This window comes from Dipodomys merriami, unplaced genomic scaffold (genome assembly GCF_024711535.1).
Source record: "Dipodomys merriami isolate MVZ:Mamm:240054 unplaced genomic scaffold, mDipMer1.0.p SCAF_91, whole genome shotgun sequence".
NCBI lineage: Eukaryota > Metazoa > Chordata > Mammalia > Rodentia > Heteromyidae > Dipodomys > Dipodomys merriami.
In genome coordinates, this window is record NW_027206524.1 from 216777 (window position 1) to 237753 (window position 20977).

The following is a 20977-nucleotide window of genomic DNA, read 5'->3' on the forward strand; positions in this document are numbered from 1 at the left end:
TACACACTGCAAAACTTACATAATGATTTAGCCTAATTGCAGCAACTCTTCATAATCATGTTTAACAAATATTTAGCCATGTAATCAGAAATGGAATAGTTCTCTAGAAAATATTTCAGAAATAGCCAAAATATATTTAGTCAACTTCTAACTACCTTTGTTTTCCAAATACAATCCTGCATCTGTACTGTTCAGATGGTTAAATAATATTTTACTATTTTTTGTGTGATGCCATTTTCCTATCTTATAGGTTAGTCAGACAGGCCAAAAGATTTTCTTAATAAATTGATAGGTCCTAGACAACCTGAACTCTTAAAAAGTAGCACAGACTTTTGTGTATGATAAACCTGGTGTTTTCTGGTTAATTAGAGGTGGAGTCTGTGGACTTTTCTAACCCAGGCTGGCTTCCAATTTAGCTCAGCCTCCCAAGTAGCTAGGATTACAGGTGTGAGCAAGCAGTACCTAGCAAGGTTCTGTTCTTGTGATTTGCCTTTTGATACATTCTCCTGCAGTATTCCACCGTAGCTGTAATTTTTGAGTTCTTGGTATTTCAAGGCATAATAATCATAAAGTCATTTTTAAGTACCAGTGTTCATTTAAAAAATCTGTATATACAATACCAAATGCTATTTCAGATTCTAATTATTGATGCCCCTGAGACACTCCTGTTTCTTTGGTTTAAACTCTGCAGGTGTTTTACCAAGGCCAGCAGCACATTGAGCAACAGTGCCCTCTCTGTGGTCCCCGTGGGAGCCCCTTACCCTCAAGACAGCCTGGAAATGAAGCCCCTCCGAGCCATGAAGATGCCTGTGTGTCTGGCTTCCACTGTCTCTGACTGTGGCCAGTTTCCTGAGGAGAGCTTCAAGGACAGTGTGGTACTAACACCTACCCAACACTCCTGCTGTCAGGACAACACAAATGATGTCAACTCTGAGTCCACAGAAGATGACCCAGCAGAGTTTAACAGAGGTACGGGAGGGTGTTTTAAACTATGGCTTTCTCAATGGTCTCTGATGGGTTCACCTATTTCCTACAAGACAGAGTAAAGGTTTAAGAAACTTCAAGAAAAGATAGGTTGGATAAAGGATTATTTGAAATCCTATTATGACCTCCTCACGTCTCATGCTGTTAATCACATTTGAGATAATTAATAGACCCAAATAGGCTTGGGTTTTCTTTGTACCTGCTGAGAGAATGACACCTTTATGATATGAGGTGAGTTTGCTTGTTTGTTTTTTAATTTTGGAAGTACTGAGGTTTGAATTTATGGCCTTGCACTTACCAGGCAGACACTCAACTCGAGCCCTTTTGGCTATAGTTTTTTTTTTTTTTTAAATGGGGCCTTGGATTTATGCCTGCCTTAACCTACACCATGGTCCTCCTATTTATGCTTCCTAGATATCTGGCATGTATACCACATCCAGATTTTATTGCTTGAGATGGTATCTGGTCAATTTTTTGCCAAAGTTGGCCTGGAACTCTGCCTCTTGAGTAGCTATGGTTACAGGTATGAGCCACCATACCCAACTAAGCTTTCTTTAAGATAGTTACTTTAGAGTTTTTAGAGGTATTCAACCTAAAGACTTATAGGCTTTTTAAACCAACTGTCTCTCACAAATTTAAACCAAATATAATTGGACTCTACTTTGGCTCATTGTTCCTTCTCTATTGCTCAACATTACTATTTTTAAAATCCTGGGTAAAAACCAGCCTTTATAGCCAGGTGCCAGTGGTTCATGCCTGTAATCCTACTCTAGAGGCTAAAATCTGAGGATTGAGGTTCAAAGCCAGCCCAGGCAGGAAAGTCCATGAGACTCTTATCTCCAATTAACTACCAGAAAACCGGAAGTGGAACTGTGACTCAAAGTGGTAGTGCTCTAGTCTTGAGCTTCTGGGACAGTACCCAGGCCCTGAGTTCAAGCCCTAGGACTGGCAAAAAATAAAAATAAAAATAAATAAATAAATAAATAAAAATATACACACACACATATACATATATATATGTGTGTTTATATATGTATATATATGTATATGTGTGTGTGTGTGTGTGTGTGTATATATATATATATATATCCTTTGTTGTTTCATCGTGTTCCCCAACCCTTTCTGTTTTTCAGGAGACAACTATCTCCATTCAGAAACAGAAAACAAAACTTTAAATTGGAACCCTCTCATTTTGTCACCTGTCTCAGAAGACTGTACTGAGAAGACAACATGGTCTCCTCCTGGCATTCCTTTAGACAGCCCATCAGGGGTCCTTCAGCAACCCCAGGAAACCTGAGGATGATCATGCTCCCACTGCAAGCTAGTAACTGCACACACCGGCCCGGGGATGGACAGTATGAAGGCCATGCATTCAAATCAGAGAAAGCATTATTTATTTTTTTGTAGTCGTAATGTCATGAATGTATCTTAAAATGTGTGCCCTTTTATATTATTTATGCTGTAGAAGTTTCCTCCTCCATTTCTTCCTTTCCTTTCAATAGGAAATGGCCTCATCTTTCCTAGTTTTCAAGCATTTGGAGAATGAGGGGTCATTCTGTGATAGTAAGAACTCATGTCGTGGGGTCCAGTGTTGCTGACCAATTCAGTAAGAAGGGAATTGCCCAGTCCATTTGAAGTTTGCCACTAGCCATATTTCCAGATAGAAAGCTGTCATTTGATATTGTGTTATCAGACGTTCTAAGAATGTTTTGAAACCAACCACAAGTGTGACCTAATGTTTATAATAGCAGGATTGGCTGATGAATTGTATGAGTGCCTTTCACCACAGTGCTAATAAGACCTGCTGACTCACTTTCTGTCTGCACGTGAGCACAAGTAATGTTCAATCTCAAGGCACTAATTACTAAGCGGTATTATGAAGCAGGAAGAGTGCAAGGTCTGGTTGGATTATTGCCCTATGCAGAAAGGAAACCAAGGCCAGAGAGAAAAAAAAATCAGTGCCTTAATGTCCCACTGCTTTTCAAAATACATGCTTGAAACTAACATTAGTTTCCTAGCTATCACAAGAGAGTGTATGAGTCAACTTTCTATATAACTGCATCCATCTTCCCCAACATATGTCTATATCTCTTATATATAGAACTGTTAGTGAAAATGTATTGTCTCAGCTGGGCCACTATGCAAGGGTTAACTTCCAGGGGAATGTAGTAGATGATTCCCTAGTTGAATGTTAGGCTGGTATAGAAGTTGGTGTAGATGCTAGTACCTATCGTGTATAAGATTGATCTTCCATGTTGCTTTACTGCAGTTTGCCTTGTTTTGGAGGGAGTAATCTGCAGCCCTTTGCTCTGTGACTAGCACAGGACAAAAGCCTAGCACACAGAATACGAAAACCTACCCTGTGTGTCTTGCCAATTAAGTTAGAGTGATACTTTTAGAAAATTTGGGGGAGTCCCGTGTTCAGGTGGTCATTCTGACTCACAAAACAGAAGTATGGTCAAAGAAAGCCATAGGTCAGAAACTGCTTTTAAAGAATGAGGTTGTATATGGGACACTGTCCACAGGAAGAGAAAAATTACCTTTTAGGCAATCTCATTGTGGACTGCTTTATTTATATTATTAGTAACGCTGTTTTAAGTGTTATCCCTTTTATTGTATTTTATTTATAAAAATGCCTTTATGTATTGAGATATATGAATATGAATATAAATATAAATATATAATTGCCTTTATGTTTAGGAGTTACGAGTTCTCTCTTAGTATGAGTTGCTCTGAACTTTCATGCCCTGCACAGTCACCAGACACAGCCCTACCTAATGTCGATTCCCCCAGGAGATGAAAGGCCATAGGACAATGTGGAGAACAGCGGTAACATTTGCAGAGGAACTACTGTGGTCAGTGCTCATTACTGATATCTCACGCAATCATCACAACAAATCTACAAAATAATTGTGGAATTCCCAGGTCAGGCGATGAGCCACAGAGACTTAACTTGAAACCTGGTTTATCTGGAGTCGCCTCCCATTTTTCCATACCACTTTCCAGAAGCGTGTGGTTTACTCTTTTGACAGAAGCAGTCCCATTACGTGTGCTGCTAGCTGCCCCAGCTGTGGAATTTCCCCAAGGCTCTGACTGCAGCCAGGGAAAGGCACCTTCTGGCCTACCAGGGAAGAGCTCTTTGCCTGGTATTTAGTCTTCAGGAATCTATGGTTCAAACTTTGAAACCCCTCCTCTCCCCACCCCACATTGGAGAATTTGATTTTCCCAGCTCAGTGATGGCAAAATCAGTTAGAGCTTCTTCACGTGCCTCTTACCCTAGAGTCCCATGGATTCCTTATTGTACCTAATCTAATCCTCCCCCCCACCCCCCCACTTGATCATTTCCCCAACTCTCTGATTTTCCTCTGCATTACATACTGACCATCATCTGGTGATCGTTGCTATACAGAGTACCTGTTATATTACAATGTTCTTCACCTTTGAAATGGTCTTTTCAAAAAGCATTCCTTGCTAGAGTTTACTTTTGTGTAATGACTGAGTCTCTGAAGACTTAGGCATCCCTTATGACGGATGTCATTCAGCTGCAGCACTGCCAAGAGGCCACCTTTGTGACTGAACTGCACCTGTGTTACTCTCCTTTAACGTAGTGACTGAGATGCATGCTTTGTACCATATTGAAAAGTACTTTTTTTTCTTCCCCTCTCAAAGTTGTAATATGATGTTTGAAATTGTACATATTTTAAGTGATGTAGCTTTCGACAGGTTTTATTTAGTTGACATGATTTTATATTAAAAAGAGAATGCTGCTTTTCATGTTGTCTCCTGTGAAGACGGGGAGACTCAGACATGCCTTGTCTGTTCCCAGTGACCATACTATTTGCATGGAGTGGGTGTAATGTCTTGGAGCTCCATCTTCATCTTCCTCTCCCCTCCCCCCCCAAAAAAGATTCTCCCATGTAGATGCAAGAACCAGGTTAGTTATCTGTGTGCTCTGACTCTGGAGGTCCAGGCCCCGAAGGAACAAACAGGCTCTTGGGCAAATGTTGAATAGGAATGCTGAAGAAATTCTGGTGTGGAGGTAAAGGGATCCTTGGGTCACCAAGCATTTCTTGGGAGGGAGGAGAAGGGAAGTAAGAGAAAGAGGAAGACCTTCCTCACACATTGTCTATGTTTGCCACCTACCCAGGGCCACAGTGTCAGGAATTTCAGAGTAGAAATACAGTCACCTCAAGAGAAGTTTTGTTGCCAGGTACTGGTGGCTCATGCCTGTAACCCTAGCTACTCAGGAGGCTGAGATCTGAGGATTGTGGTTCAAAGCCAGCCCAGGCAGGAAAGTCCATGAGACTCTTATCTCCAATAAACCACTCAGAAAACCAGAAGTGGTGCAGTGGCTCAAGTAGCTTTGAGCTGAAGAGCTGAGGGACAGCGTTTAGGCCCAGAGTTCAAACCCCATGACTGACCAAAAAAAAAAAAAAAAAAGTTTTGTTTTACTGCCCTAAAAGGGGGCAGGGGGCAATTTTCTAGGCCTCTCTTCATCAGAAAGCCAACATAATCTTTGGTATCAGATGTGGCCCTTTTGTATTTTATTTCCCATACTTAAATAAGCCTCCTTTAAATCTTAACCCCAGTCCTGAGAGTTTTGGGAGACGCTGAAACCTCTCTTCTAATAAAGTCTAAGTCTGTGAGAACTCAAGTCACTTCTGAAGTTCCTCTCCGTTTTCTGTCTCCCGTCAGGCGCCACTTTCCTTATTGCTGGCACATCATCCCTTGGCTGGCTGGCTGTTTCTTCTCATCTGAGTCCCCTGTGGAGGCAGCTCTGAGAGTCCTGACTCCTCGAAGTCAGCTGAACAAGCACTCATTTGTGTTTCACTCTGCTTTCAGACACACACACATACACACACACTTGGAGCCAGTGACTCATGTTGGCAGCTGACGAAGTGTGACTTTGGAACAGCCTCTCCCCTCTAGTCAGCCAGCTCCCCCAGGCTGGGTGGCTGGATGCTGTTTCTGGAACACCTTTGTGTCCGGCTGGCAAGTCTGACCACTTGCAGGTCAGGGATGCTTCTAAGCCGCACTTGAACAAAGGCAACACATCCATGCATCCAGCTTCCCCTCGCTAAACATGGGCGCTGCAATTAGCCTCTCTCTGAATAAATTGCAATTGAAGTAACCCTCACTTAGTAAGAATATTAGGTGTGATTTACTTAGCAATGGCTCCATCTACAGTTCTCCTGTTTTCTTTTGTTGTTGTTGTTGTTTTCCTGGAAGCAGCTTACTTGCTCATACTTCTGTCTCCAGGCCAGATCCCTTATGACCAACATACTTGGGGTCCTCAGACTATAGAGTCTAGTATTAAATGAATCTGCTATTTAAGACCAAGGTTTTAAAAACCCAAGTGCCCAGATCTTTCCATCTCCCTTGGCTTACTTATACCTTCCTCATGGTGTTGCAGTCATTGTGATGGTAACACTGACTGGAGCATCAGTGGCTTCTTGCCCAGGATCCAAACTTGAAGAGGTAACCGGTGTCTCTATGCCTACCAAGAGCGTAGATGGACAGAGAAGAGATAGAGAGATAGATGCCTTAGTGAGGGGTGGCATGGCTGATTTTTCTCAGAGAACCAATCAGTCCAACAGCATGTGAATGAAAGTCAGCTGACCAAGACTCAAAACTGGGGATCTGTCTTTCATTCATTGGCTGGTGCTCCACCACCTGAACCACACCTCCAGCTCCCAAGGGTTGGTCGTTTCTTTTTGCATTCTTCTGGATAATCTTTAGTATAAAATTGTGCTTACCTGTGTGTGTCTCTGGGTCTTCTGAGCCCCTCTGTTGGTCCCTGTGCTCCCTGTGGAGAAAGAACAAGAGGAAAGTTGGTAGCAACTGTTTTCCTAGCCTTCCCTTGTGGTGAAGACCAAAGTCCTCCCCTAGAGTGACCAGGGCCCCCTACTCACAGGGGAATAAGCAGCTGCCCGAAACCTGCAGGAAGAAAAGGAGAAGAGTTACTTGACAGACTTGACATGGGTCTCATGAGAACGATCCTCCTTTGCCTCCCTGTGGTCTCCATTCCTGGTCTCCAGGAACCAGAAGGAGATGAGCCCAGAACCTGAAGCTGGGGTCCGGAGACCCAGAAGACAGCATCAGCCTTAGGGAAAGGGTCACAGCTATTAGGAAGAACCTAATTTCTCCTTTGGGTGTGTGTCTACCAAGGTTTCAGACTCACAGGGGAAAGTCTGTGGGTGCCGCGCTGCATACTGGAACACCAACAGAGAAGCCACTGTCGCCACCACCATTCCTGTACCTGCTGCACCCAACACTGCTGGATAGGCACTGAAAGGAGGGTCCACTGGGGAAGAGAGGGGAGCAGAGCGTGGGTTGCAGGGGTTAGAGCCACACAGGGTGAAGGAGGTGGGTATCCTGATCAGCTTGTCGGCCAGTTGCCATGGGACCCCCAGAGAACCTGGCAGTCAGTTCCCTCCCAAGGGGAGAGGTATTCTGGCTGCCTGGTGCTCCTGATCATTTGAGTCCTCAGCCAAATCCCCTATTTCTGGCCCAGAAAGCAGAAGGCTGCTTGTCTTGGCAGTCTAGCCATAAAATGAGAGTTTCCCAGAACAGAGAGAGAGATCAACAGGAAACTGAGAGTGCTCTACAGCCCAGGAGTGAGACTGAGGCACAGAGTGGGCTTCCTCTCCATAAGAAATCTCCACCGCCTTCCTCCCTTCTCCCATGTTCCTTCTGATTCAAGCTGGGTTGAGTTCTGCCCCTAGGCCTGGATCCTCTTGAATCCCCAGGAAGGGGTTGGAGAGAGTAATAGATACTACCCAAGCACCCCCAAAGAGAGGGCAGAATACAGGACAGACTGAGGTTGGGGAACCCAGCAAGAAGGAAGCAAAGGAATGGAGGGGGGTGGGGGCATTGTGTGGACGAGGGTGGAGAGGAAGATGGCCCAGCTTTGAGGAGGGGGGAAGGTGAGTCCCTCCCTGCCACCAGCCCAGCACCTGGCGTCTTCACCTCGGAGGGATGTCCTGCGGTTCGGTGATTCAGAGCCAGGATTCGGAAGGCATAAAGGACCCCTGGGTCCAAGCCTCCCAGAAGCCGGTCCCTGCTCTCTGGCTCAATGTCTCTAGCTGCTGTCTCCCAAGCCCCTGTTCCTGGGCTGGGGACACTGGCCCTCCGCTGCACCAGAAAGCCAGTCAGGTTCCCAGGGCCCTGAATGGCCCACTGCAGCTGCACCTCTCTCCGGTGCCGCCTGTACATCAGGTGGCTGATGGTAACATTGGGAGGAGCCGGATACCCTGGAGGTGAGTGGGGTGGGAAGAGAGGCGGGAGGGAACACAACCAGCCACATTGGTTCCTGTGGAGAGACTTCCTGCAGTGTGGAAGATGGACTAGATTGGGGATATGCTAGATTGGGGTTCGTACTCCTGAGTAAATCTACCAAGTCCTCTTTCTCCATGAAATGAGGACAAGGAAATGGTTCAGATGGCATGGAATTCTGCATGCCTGTATTCAAGATGGCATGAGATGCAAACTCAGCCTACCCAGGAATCGGCATCCGATTCATGACTCACCTCACCCACCAGGATTGTACTGGCTTGGGAGGAGGGAAAGGGGGTTCTTCTTGAAGCCCGAGGGAGCCCAGGATGTCCAAGTTTTAGAGCAAGGAATTTCTAAGGCTTTCTGCAAAGGACTCTGGGACTGCTAATGTCCCATCATCCTCTTTGCCACCCAAGCACACGCCCGCTGCACTCACTCAGAACCTCTAGCCGCACATCCTGGCTGCTGTTACCCACAGCATTGTGGGCCACACATTGGTAGGTGCCCCTGTGGTGTGCTGGGTCAGCGTCTCGGATTCTGAGGTGCAGTTGGGCACTCATGGAGTAGAGCATGTATCCAGAAGTGCTCTGTTCCACCTGCTGATGCTGAGGTGCCAGCCAGAGGAGCTGGGCAGGGGGCACGCCCCCCTGAAGAGTGCATTCCAGCCAGGCCTCTTGCCCCTCCAACACTGACACCTGGGACTCAGCCACTGCCAGCTGAGGGGCTTCTGCAGGGACAGAAAGTGAGGATGGAACAAGTGATTGTCCCCAGCTCTCCAGAAGGCTTGAGGGAGAAATGTTGGCCAGTAGTAAAAGGAGGTAGAAAGCAGAAGAGAAGATAGAGGTCAATGAAGCATGTGCTGGGCCCGTCCACCCTCCTGCCAAACTCCAAGTCTATACCAAGTGACCTTCACATCTGGTTAGCTGACAATAGCAATGCTTCTTCACCTTCCTGTCCCCTCTCCATGCTTCCCCAGCTCCACTCTTGCAGAGAGGGGGTCTTGCCTTACTCATGTCTACACAAACCCCCCTCTAATACCTGGAAGGGGCCTCCTTCCCCCTTACGCCCTCCCTCGCCTGGCTCCAGGCAGAGTGCTGGGCTAGAGCAGGTGTTCTGTTTTTATGGACAGACGCTTATTAAAGACCCAGACTCTCAGGTGTTGATGAATCTCCTATGATGGAATTTCCGGTCCTGAAACTGAGTAATAGGAAAGGAACTGTTTTGAGTTGAGGACCTCCTTGGAGGTCACCTCCATGCCTCACTCCCCCCGCCCCCCGCCTACCCCCAAAGCATGCTAGTCACAAAGCCTCTGGAGACCAAGAGGTAAATCATTTTGTGAGAGCTGTTGCATGTGCCCACCCCTGTGTTTGCTTTTTCCACATTTAAACATTTCTTAACAAGTAATTTCTTTTTTTTGTCTCCAGTTGCTATTAGAGTAGCTGATCAGATGAAGACAGAAGGAAAAAGACCACAAGCAAAAGAAGGGAGGGAGACCTTTGACATCTGAAATATTAACGTCAGTCAAGAATATAGCAGAAGCACCTCCCTATGCAAAGAGATGTCATTGAGAGATGCAATCGGCATCCCCACACCCACTGTCTAATACCACAGTCACATGTGACCACTGAGAACCTGAAATGGAGCCAGTCCAAACTGTTGTGCTTTTTGTGGGGGTTTTGTTGGTTGGTTTGTGCTGGTCCTGGGGCTTAAACTCAGGGCCTGGGTGTTAGGAGAGGGTTTTTTGCTGAAGACTAGCACTCTACCACTTGAGACGCAACTCCACTTTCAGCTTTTTTTGGTGCTTAATTGGAGATGAGAGTCCCACAGACTTTCCTGCCTGGTGTTGGCCTGGTACAGTGATCCTCAGATCTCAGCCTCCTGAGTAGTTAGGATGACAGAAGTGAGCCACCAACACCCAGCTATATGTTGTGTTTTATTTATCAATACACTGGATTTCAAAAGAGGATGAAAAAAGAGAAAAATAGCTCATAAATATTTTTATTATTGCATGTTAAAATTAGAATACATTGACATTAACAAATTTAATTCAACATATTGAATTAAAATTTTATTGTAACTAAATATTTTAAATATGTTTAATATATAATTAGATATGATTAGTATAAATTAAAATGTATAATTATGTATTTTAAATATATTGTAATATGCATAATAAAAATAATTTTAATTCAATATATTGAATTCTGTTCAATATAGTCCGTTGTCTTTTCTCTGACTTGCTTTTAATGTGGCTTCAAGATAATTTTAAATCACATGTATAGCTTGCATTATCTTCATATTGGACATTGAACCAGACCAATCTCTCTTATTTTAGGGATCAAAAATCTTTAAGACTGCCAGGTGCTGGTAACTCACACTTGTAATTGTAGCTAGTCAGGAAGCTGAGATGTAAGAATTGCAGTTCAAAGCCAGGGAGGAATGTTCTTGAGACTCCTGTCTCCAATTAACTACCAAAAAGCCAGAAACAGAGCGGTGGCTCAAGTGGTAAAGTGCTCGCTAGCCTGTGTGTGAAGCAGCTCAGGGGTAAGGATCACGCCCTGAGTTCAAGCTCCAGGGCAGGCACAAAAAACACCTTTAGTGGAAGGTGAATCAGTTTCTTTCCATTCCAACACAGTCCCCCTGCCCCCAGGTCTGGGTCCTTCGTTCCTAAGCGCTGCCCCTTTTGCCTCAGCCCCAGAACCAGGCTCTAACCCTGGCTGTAACTCACCCAGCTGGATCTGGCAGTGAAGATCTGTGCTCCTGAGGGGATGAGAGCCCCGGCAGGTGAACTCTTTACCAGACAGACCTCCCTGGGCCTTCAGGAGATGGACTGCCAGCGAATCACTGCTGCCACCCAAGGGCTGCTGCTGCCCATCGAGCCAGCTCAGAACAGCAGCAGGGTGACCTCCAGGCCACTCACAGCTCAGCATGATGAACTGGTCGCCTACTGTAGCTGTGGTCCTACAGGTAGGGCTCCAGGGTGGTTCCCCTAGGAAGGGATGGTGGTTCAGCAAGGGCCTATGCGAGGAAGAAGGCCTTAGCAGGCCTTCCTTCCCCCTCCCCTCCCTTCTTTATGCCTTTCACTCATTCCTCCATTACTCTGTCACTCTTTTATTCATCCATTCTAGGGGCCTGGCCATGTAGTAGGATAGTGAGAGTAGACACTAACAAACATTTAAAGAGTGTAAAAAAGCTGGCTGCTAGTAGCTCAGGCCTGTAATCCTAGCTACTCAGGAGACTGAGGATCATGGTTCAAAGCCAGCCTGGGCAGAAAAAAAATCCATGAGATTCTTATCTCCAATTAATCACCAGAACACCAGAAGTGGAGCTGTGGCTCAAAGTGGTAGTGCCCTAGTCTGGAGCCTCAGGGATAGTGTCCAGGCCCTGAGTTCAAGCCCCATGACTGACAAAAAATAAAAAGTGTCAGGCTATAGGTAGAAAGGGCATACGGAGGAGGACTTTGCAGACGGAATCACGTTGGTCTTGGGTATAGAGGGGCAGAAGTGGAGGCAGCAGAGAAAACTTGGAAAGACATTTCCAAACCAACGTGTCATAGAGTATAAGGCTGATGGGCTGTCCATGGAGGCTGGGGAACAGTGAAGAGGGGGGTCACATGGGCTCTATGCATGAACTAAAGAGGTCAGAACATGGCATCAGATGGAACTTGGGGAGCTAGATGCTGAGGGGTGAGTCACTCATATGTTTCATAGCCTGAGATCTGGAATTCCACCCTAGGCCCCATCCAACCCCACACTGCCTGCAGCCTCCCAGCCCCTGGCTGTTTACTTACAGAGCGTGATCCTGCAGAGGGCTGGCTTTCTCAGGGATGGGTGCTGGCCAGTGCAGGTGAAGACACTGTTGTTGGGGAGCCCAGCGGCTACATGACTCCAGGTGACATTGCTGGGGGCTGTAGGACCTGTCCCCTGGGGCCCTTCCCACTGCAGCTGGGCAGCTGGAAGCCCCCCAGGCCAGGTGCAGAGCAAAGTCACAGCCCCAGGGGTGGGGAGCACAGTACAGGAGGGCTGCCTCTCAGGGGGATCTGGGTGGGGGGGGTGAGGAGAGGAGAGGAGGGGCTAGAACCACATCCAGTGCCCTGCAGGCCTGGGCTAGGAAGGGGCTTGAAGGCCTGGGATGTCAAAGGGGGAGAGGCTGGGAGAAGTGGGTGAGTAGAGAAAGACTGGATTTCTCTGAGAGGATGACAAGGAAAAATACTGAGGCCTTACTTAGGTTAAGGAGCAAGAAGAAAAGGGCTGGCAGGAGTCCAAGCTCCTGATGAATACCAGAGGCCTTGTGGGTAGTCCAAATTCCCATTCTCTCCTCACCAGTCTACCAGTCATCAGTCTACCCTTCCCTGTGCCTCAGTTCAGGCCTCTGGACCATGGGAAGAACTATTTAGGGAGGGGTGGTCATTTAAGGTCAAAGACTTCCCCCAGAGGGTTTCACTATGGCCTCATGTGTGCCCTCCCCCACCCCAGCCCCATAAGTCTACCCAGCTCTCCTGATATACCTCCCGCCCTCATACTGCTGCCAGTTTTACCCCACTTCCCACAGCGTGGTGGGGCCTATCAGCGTCCAAGTCTGGGTAGGCTCCGGCTGTGGGTACCCCCGCCCCTGGGTACCCCCGCCCCTCCCGCACACTCACAGTAGATGGTGAGTCGGATGGTGGTCTGGGTGCGGGTGTCCAGGTGCCTGTTTTGGGCCAGGCAAGTGTATAAGCCTGTGTGGGTGCGGCCAGCACTGGCGATGATGTAGACGGGCCCAGTGTGGATCTGAGTGTCATCATGGAGCCACACGTAGTGACTTGGAGGGTTGGATGCAGCCAGGCAACTCAGGGTCACCTCCTGTCTCTCACTGGCCCAAAAGCCCTCGTCGGTGAATCCCAGGGGCTCCACAGTGATCACCGGCTTGTCTGGACCATCTAGAGGCCAAGGAAGACCCATCACACTTCCCCGACCTAAGTCCTCTCACTCACTCATGTCACCTTTGCTGAATCTGTTCATCCATTCCTGGAGCAGATAATTCACCCCCCCATCCTCCAGTTACTCAGAGTCCAAGGGACCATGGGCACAGGGCCATGCAAGGTGAGCAGGGCTGCTGAGGGTGGGTGGCTGACATGGCGGGGCTCAAGAGGCAAGCTGTGAGTCTAGGGACTCCCAAGAGGGACTGCTTGTGTGGGCTCATGGAGAAGGCATGCAAGAGCTTGCTGGACAGAGGAAGAAAAGTAGGGTGGCCAACCCTCCCAGCATGCTCAGGTCTGAGGTTACTTGGGCCCTAGGCTCTTGGTCTCTGATAACTGCAGAGATGGCATGTTGGACAATATGCTGAGCCCTGAAGACAACGCCTTTTATTTGCTGGAGGGCCTGATACCCGAGGAGACTGAAGTCCCTGCCTGCCTTCATCTCACTCCAAGCTCCTTCCTGAGAGATCTCTCGTTCACCTGGCTCTTCCATATCACTTCACAATTTCCTCACACCACCACCATTAAGACAAACAGGCTGCCATTAATGGCTGCTCCTTAAAACCTCTAGTCTAGAGTCTGTGTAAGCTACAGATAGTGTTTTTAATTCTCTAGTAAGCCAAATCTTAGGAAATATGGCCAAATTCAGTTAGACAACAAAAAGTACCAACTGGTTTTAACTTTCTTGAGACATTTCATTTATCCAGAATGTTACTTTAATATAATTTAATGAGAAGTTATTGATATGCTGGGCACATCTCACATCTATAATCCTAGCTACTCAAGAAGCTAAGATCTGATGATCCTAGATTGGAACCAGCCCAGGCCAACAAACCTGAGAGCCTCTTCATCTCCAATTAACTAGCAAAATGCAGGATGTTGATGCGGCTTACATGGTAGAGCAACAGCCTTGAGCAAACCAAGAAGCTAAACTAGAGTGAGGATGTGAGTTTAAACCCCAGTACAGGCACACGCTCATTCACACACATCCATGCACACATACACACACATAATCCATGAGCTATTTTATATTTTCTCTTTATGATTGGGTTTTCAAAATCAAGTGTGCATGTTACACTTAGGGCTCAATTAGCTGTATTTTGAATCATCAAAGAAACACGTGTGGCTAGTCTATTTGAACAGTGAGTTCTAGGCCACCCTCCTCTTCATCTTTCTCTTCTGATTTCTGACTTGGGCCTCTCAGTCCCAGCCTTTGCACCAGTTCTATGCCCTCTCTGCCCATGTGGCCTCCCTCTATGTCTACATCCATGGTTCAGCGATCACTTTGAACCATGCTTGAACGAAAGACTGACTGTGGCCATCCTTGAGCTTATCAGTAAAATCATGGACATTGATGTACTCACAAGAGCTCATGTCCTGAAAAAGTTAAGAACTCTGGTACATTTGGTTCCAATGGGTAATGTACCCAGGGCCTTTTGCCTGTCAGAGTACTCTGGAAGGTTGGGGCACTCTCCTGTAGAATTTGGGGGAGCCCATGCTCAGGTGGGGAGGGGTGTCAGTTCCTTGGGTTCCACTTACACATGACATCCAGGAAGACTCTGTCGCTGCTCAGTGCATTGACGACATTCTGAGCGCTGCACACATACCAACCCAGGTGTGTCCGGTTGACCGGATCCAGCCAGAGCAGGGGCTCTGTGAACCCAATCAGTGTCTCCCCAGGACCTCGGGGTGGCTCATGATACCAGGCAAAAGTCACCGGTTCCGTGCCCTCACGTACAACACACATGGCCTCCACGGAGACGCCTTCTACTGGGGACGGGTCACTCAGCCGCACCTGTGGCTTGTACACGGGCACTGGGCAGAGGAAGGAAAGACCCTGGGTTTGTGCCTGCAGATCCTGTCCCCTCTGGCTGAGCGCTTGCTTGCTCACTCAAGCCCTGAACATCCCTTCTCTGCAAAACCAGGTTTCCTCACTCTCTGGAGGAAAGCCTTGGATCCTTAGATCCGGCGCATGCAAAGAGAATGTGTAGTCCATGCAGCATGCAGATCAGCTGCGGTCAGCGGCCTCCCTGGCTTGGTGTCTTACCCAGCACAGCCAGTGTGAGGTAGGTGTAGGTGGTATGAAGCTGGCCTGGAGATGTGTGCAGAGCCTGGCACAAGAAGTGGCCCTGGGCACCCTCCTGGAGCTCCTCTACTAGCAAGCTGCTGTTCTTCAGACTCACAACCCCCAGAGTGGAAGCCCCAGCCTCCACCTTCCATGAGGCTCCATCAGTGACTGCCACAGGCCGAGGAACCACAGAATCTGTGGGGATAAAGCTCCAGAGGACCACCAATGAGGTAGGCCCAGAACCACAGGACAGCTCTACAGAGCCACCCCGCACTCCTTGGATGGACACAGCCTCTTCCTCTGGGGCATCTTTGGAAGTCAAGTAGGGCTGGCCTAGGGAGAGAAGGAGCAAGAAGAGAAGTCTGAGCTGCTCTGGGCTCAGCACACCTCATGAGCCTCTGCTTACTGTCCTAGAATCTTAGGCAGCCTGGGCTGGGAACTCAGAGCCTAGGAGCTGTTCCTGAGCCTTTTTTTGCTCAAGACTAGTGCTCTATCACTTGAGCCAGAGCTCTACTGCCAGCTTTTTGTAAATTGGAGATAAAAGTCTCATGGACTGTCCTGCTTAGACTGGCTTTTGAACTGCTATCCTCAGATATCAGCCTCCTGAATAGCTAGGATTACAGGCCATGAACCACCAGTGCTCAGCAGAATCTGTATTTTTCATAAACATTCTAAGGTCAATCTGATCAGCCAGATGACAATGACATGCCTGGGAATGCACAAGGTGAACATGGCTACCGGCATGTCAGAGTCTGGAGGTCACTGGGTAAGGATTCCAAGACAGTTCGAGGACCAGAACCCATCTTGTTCCAGTCCTCTGGCAGCCAGGAGGAAAGGACAGCAGCCTGTGCCAGCCTTCCCAGAATTGTTCATTGGTCAATTAAAATGATGGGTTGCCTGGCACCAGGACCGCAGGACAACTGAGACCCTGTTCTTGCTGTTACAGAGTGCTTGGGGCCAGATGTTACTAGTCTTCATGGGCAAGTCATTCAGCACGTGCTCCCTGCTCAGGCCTAGCCTTCAACCCAGTCTCAGCACAGGGACCCTCTTCCCCTACCCTTAGAAGGTGGCCAGCGAGGGGAGGTACTGAAAGGTACTGAGAGCCTCAGTAGGCATGCCCAAGAGCAACTCACATCTCCACTGACCACACACTTCCCTTGTTCTTGCCAGAACCTGGACTGGACTCTTCCCATACTCTATTGACCTTAATTCAGACAACCTCATAAGCAACTTAACATAGGATACAACTTTGAGGAGCTGACTTATGTGGCCAGAACACATACTGTAGGTGGTAGAGCTGGGGTTGAAGCCCTGACTACTCCAGTCTTAGACAACCCAATGCCAGCATCTTCTCCAGAAAAAAGACAGGCATGGTGTTCGTGGAAAGAGACACAATTTGGATGGATGTCCCATTACTCTAAAAGAAAATGCTTGACCCAGAATCAGAACTGTCTCCTTCCAACCCTCTGGGTATTGCTGTGGCCCAAGCTGCCAGCACATCTCTCTCTCTCTCTCTCTCTCTCTCTCTCTCTCTCTCTCTCTCTCTCTCTCTCTCTCTCTCTCTCTCTCTCTCTCTCTCTCTCTCTCTCTCTCCCTTCCTCCCTCCCTCCATCCCCCTTTTTTTTCTCTTTCTCTCTCTCTCTCTCACTGGGCAGGGACTTTCTAAAACTTAGATCTGATCGTGTCATTCCCAAGCTTTCAGCCTGACAAATGGCCCTTAGGATAATTGCCTCCTCAGGCCATGCAGAAGGCTGTCTCCCGCTTAGCACGGAGTAGGAGCTCAGTGCGTGCTAGCTAAATGTCTAGCCGATGAAAGGCATAGATAGATGTCACTGAGTATCCTGAGTGTCCTTGCAAATGCAAAAGGAAGCTCCATAAGGAATAAAGAGGATCATGGGAAATAATGGGATGGGATTAGGGAATGGACCAGCCGGGAAGGGGATGTTTCACTTACCTGAGTCCCCTTGATGCAGAAGGCAGAGGTATATTAACAGCTGGAGGCTGAATGGTCTGTGCTGGGCCCACGGATCCACCATGATCCCATCTCCCTGATGGTCACCACCTAGGGCTCCTAGCCTCCCCTCTCTCCAGAGCACAGTGGCCCCGGGAGGATGAGGGTCTGCTCAGGTTGCCAACCTCAGCCCTTCCGATACCTCCACCACTCTCCTGTTACCCTCACTGTCCTGATTACTTCTGAATTATTCACCAGATGATGCACTCTATGCAGAGTTGGGAAGGAGGAAGACCCAGGGGAGAAGATGGCCAGCTTCCTATATTTAAATTTGAATGATATTGTGAAATCAGAGTCATTGGATATGAAGAAGTCCTCCAACCTCAAGTCCAACCAACTACAACACAGGGTCCCTGAGCAAAGGGGCCTGAGGTTCAATACCCAGTAAGCACTCTCCTATTTTTCTTGGTTACATTGTGTTTTGTGGCGCCCTGGTGGAATGGTGGTAGGAGCTAGGGAGACAAACATAGATGAAGAACCATGAAACTTCAGGATGTTTGCACACCTCTCAGAGCTCTCATTTCTTTATGGATACATGGCTTAATGGCACTGTTACAGAATATTGTCAATATTAAGTGAAAAAATTTATATTAGTATTATGTGGGTGTTTGCTAATGCTCTACTTATTGATGGCAGACAACAACAATTTTACAACCTTGTTTTGCACACTGTTTGGTGTAATTTACACATATGTATGTTTGATTTAATTCATATGTGCATGCACATATACACATAGAGGTGTAATATGCCCTGCTTATAGTAGGTATACTATTTGTCTTCCTGGCTGGATTTGGCCAATAAACTCTGGCCAATAAAGTCTCAATGGAGCCCAGCCTTTCTGTTGTTCAGAACTCTCTGACTCTTCGTGCTATCTATCTCCTACAACGTCCTCCTACTTTAGTTATCTTTGAATGACAGCCTGAGATAGGGTCAGAGTTTTCCATCCTCTGGTGGCAAGGTTGAGGGGAGGGTGAGAATCCTGGACCCGAGTGAGAAGAGGGATCTGATGTCTGGTGTCAAGTTCATTCAGGCTCATCCAGGATTAGAGCTGTCAGAGTTGAGTGTCAGGCAGGCTCCTCCTGGGTTTAGAGGTATTCTCTGTGACATGCTGGCCTCTAACTTGCCCTAGTACAGTGGCCCCATGGACAGTCCCCGTTGTCCTTTCATCCAGCCCATGGCTAAGGCCCACTTCCCCTATTACTCCAAATGGTGACTGGTCTCTGAGAATTAGGCTTTCATGTCTCAATAAAGACGGATTTGACTGACTAACTACAAGTTCATATGGACTACTCTTTTCAGTCCTGCTGTTTTCAAACTAGGAATGTCTTCAGAACTCATTAGATATCCCTTTAGGGACCAAGAGTGAGGAATCAGACCCTACCATCAGGGTTTTTAGCAGTCATATCTGTAGAGAACAAGATAGAGAGCAAAACTAAGGCAATATGAGTTGGGAGATGTTTAAAGGATGCTTTTACTTTGCAGCAAGGATTGCTGGCCCAGAAGTTACATCTGTGCTGCTTATAGAATCAGTCCCACTGATCTAGGGGTATCAGAATCACAGAAGGGCAATGGAAGAGGTTCCTTAGTCTATCCTTTCTTTTTAGAGTGAAGCAAGAGTCACTTTTTCTGGAGAAAAAGTGCTAATGGTGTGTGTGTGTGTGTGTGTGTGTGTGTGTGTGTGTGTGTGTGTGTGTGTGTATCTAGCTAGGTATTTCTTTTTCAATTTTTAAATTATCCTTTAAATTTTTTGGTCAAGGGGTAGGGGGTGCTGGGAATTGGACCCAGGACCTCATGCATGCTAGGCAAGTACTTTACCATTGATCTTCATCCCTCAAACCCCTAGAGATTTATTCTAAGGGGTTGGTAGAGCTTTATAAAGAATTGGTAGAGAGTTATTATGAGGAATTGGTTCGTGTGATTATGGAGGCTGACAAGATTGGATGTGTGTAGGCTTGAGACCCAGGAAAGCTATTGTTTTAGACCAATTCCAAAGGCAAGAAGTGGCAGGTATACTGGGTATTTCCAACAACAACTTGAGAAGGTTCTGCTGTGTACATTTTCCCAAAAGGCTCAAATCTTCTCCATTATTCTCATGAAGACGGGAATTCCCACACAACATACTGCTCTCAAGTTCTGGAAATTCTCTAGTTTGGCTCCAGCCCCTCTGACACTGTGGGTCACTGCATCTGATCAAGGGGCTGTGGAACTCCTTCCTTTCAGACAAGAGTACCCAAGATTGTTTTCCAGTTACATATGGTATCTGAGTTTTGTTTATCCATCTAGTTAATATTCTTTGGGTAGCAGTACATCATTTCTTCCTTCCTTTCTTCTTCCTTTTTTCCTCTTTCTTCTTTTCCTTTCTCTTTCTTTATCTTCCTTCCTTCTTTTCCTTCCTTCAGTTCTTCTTTCTCTTTCTTTTCCTTTCTTTCTGTCTTTCATTTTGTACTGTCCTGGTATGAAGGGCCTGACATTCTCCATAAGCATTGTTTCTCAAGGTTAGTGCACTACCACTTGAGCCACAGCTCCACTTCTGGCTTTTTGGTGGTTAATTGCAGACAAGAGTCTCACACACTTTCCTGTCCAGGCTGGCTTTGAAGTGCAATCAGCAGATCTCAGCCTTCTGAGTAGCTAGGATTACAAGTGTGATCCATCAGTGCCTGGCTCAGGGCAACATTTCTCTACTGCTTCTTTAGGCCTTCCCTCGGGCCCATAAAGAATGCTGGGCAGATCTTCTCACCTTAGGAAGAGGCAGTACTTCATACACTTCCCCAACTGATGAGGTAGCCATGGGATTGGCACGGACACCCATGTTTCTTACTACTGCCTCCCTCTTCAGGTCCTGTGTCACTGCCAAGTCACTCTTGTCCCTTGGCCTCTTCTTGTCTTACGTTCACCTTTTCCTCTCTGAGGCAATCCACAGGCCTGCTCTTTTGTGCCAGGGATTTGAGGTCAGTTCTAGATTCTTGTAACCATTCAGAATCCTGATTCTGCAATCCCAAGACTTTAGAGAAGCAGAATGTGGACAGAGGAGGGGGACAGCTGGCCTGGAGCAGAGGAAGCAGATGCTCCAGGAAGTAAATGGTTTTTCCACGTGCGTCTTTTGTAGGCCGACCACAGGCCTGAGGGGGGGTCACCCACAGAGAAGCTGAGGGCTGGAGAAGACATGGGTCAAAAGCTCCCATGTCAGCACATCCCTAACTGGACTCAAGGCCAAAAGGAGGGAGGAGGGCAAAAGGGGCACAGGACCGGCAGGGGTCATTGCTTGTCGCTTTGTAAACTGCTCCTTGGAGACCAGAGAGGAAGTAAAGAAGGCCCTAGATGGCGGGGGCTGGAAAAGGGAGTGAACCTGATCAAGGAAGGAAGGAAAAGGAGGAAGACTGCAATGGAGGGGCTGGCATTCCTGTTGGGGATGTGGGGAAGGAGGCTGGCTTCGGGTGCCAGCTCTAGTTGGCACTGGTCCCCTTCTTCTTGCCTTCCAATAATAGAAGCTTTAGCGCAGTCAGCCCTTCCTGGGCCACTTTGGGCAACACCTTCCATCTCTCCATTTCTCTAGGGTCTGCTTCCTAACCCGTTCCCAATGTGATTGCATGCACCTCCACCCCTGCCAGTGCTGGGACTGTGGATAAGAAAGGAGACCCCCCTGGACAGGCCGGCGAGAGAGGAGGCCTGGGGATCGCACTCA

At 47.5% G+C, this 20977-nt stretch overlaps 2 protein-coding genes across 4 annotated transcripts in view; one reads left to right on the forward strand and one right to left on the reverse strand.

Moving 5' to 3' along the window:
- LOC138821376 (cell adhesion molecule-related/down-regulated by oncogenes-like) overlaps positions 1–3686 on the forward strand; it is an 82056-nt gene extending 78370 nt beyond the window's left edge. For all 3 annotated transcript variants that reach the window (XM_070013555.1, XM_070013553.1, XM_070013556.1), the window contains 2 exons: positions 692–969; positions 2118–3686. In XM_070013555.1, coding sequence (XP_069869656.1) covers positions 692–969; positions 2118–2281 — 442 coding nt within the window. In that variant the 3' untranslated portion in view covers positions 2282–3686. The remainder of the gene's footprint in view (positions 1–691; positions 970–2117) is intronic.
- A 2697-nt stretch (positions 3687–6383) lies between these two features.
- LOC138821347 (V-set and immunoglobulin domain-containing protein 10-like 2) lies at positions 6384–17320 on the reverse strand. The gene is made up of 12 exons (XM_070013506.1): positions 17239–17320; positions 15264–15617; positions 14756–15031; positions 12902–13177; positions 12050–12298; positions 10988–11248; positions 8696–8986; positions 7941–8237; positions 7166–7288; positions 6897–6921; positions 6741–6790; positions 6384–6481 (listed from the first exon to the last, which is right to left on the reverse strand). The coding sequence occupies exons 1-12, from the start codon at positions 17318–17320 to the stop codon at positions 6384–6386; spliced, it is 2382 nt and encodes a 793-aa protein (XP_069869607.1).
- Positions 17321–20977: the final 3657 nt, after the last annotated feature.

Excerpts from the sequence above, each read along its gene's own strand:
- LOC138821347 (XM_070013506.1), bottom strand. The coding sequence starts at position 17,320 with ATGGTGGATCCGTGGGCCCAGCACAGACCATTCAGCCTCCAGCTGTTA. Across the intron at positions 8,987-10,987 it reads TCACTGCCAGATCCAGCTGG|AAGCCCCTCAGCTGGCAGTG; the intron begins GTGAGTTACAGC and ends CTGTCCCTGCAG. Across the intron at positions 6,922-7,165 it reads GCACCCACAGACTTTCCCCT|GTTTCGGGCAGCTGCTTATT; the intron begins GTGAGTCTGAAA and ends TTCTTCCTGCAG.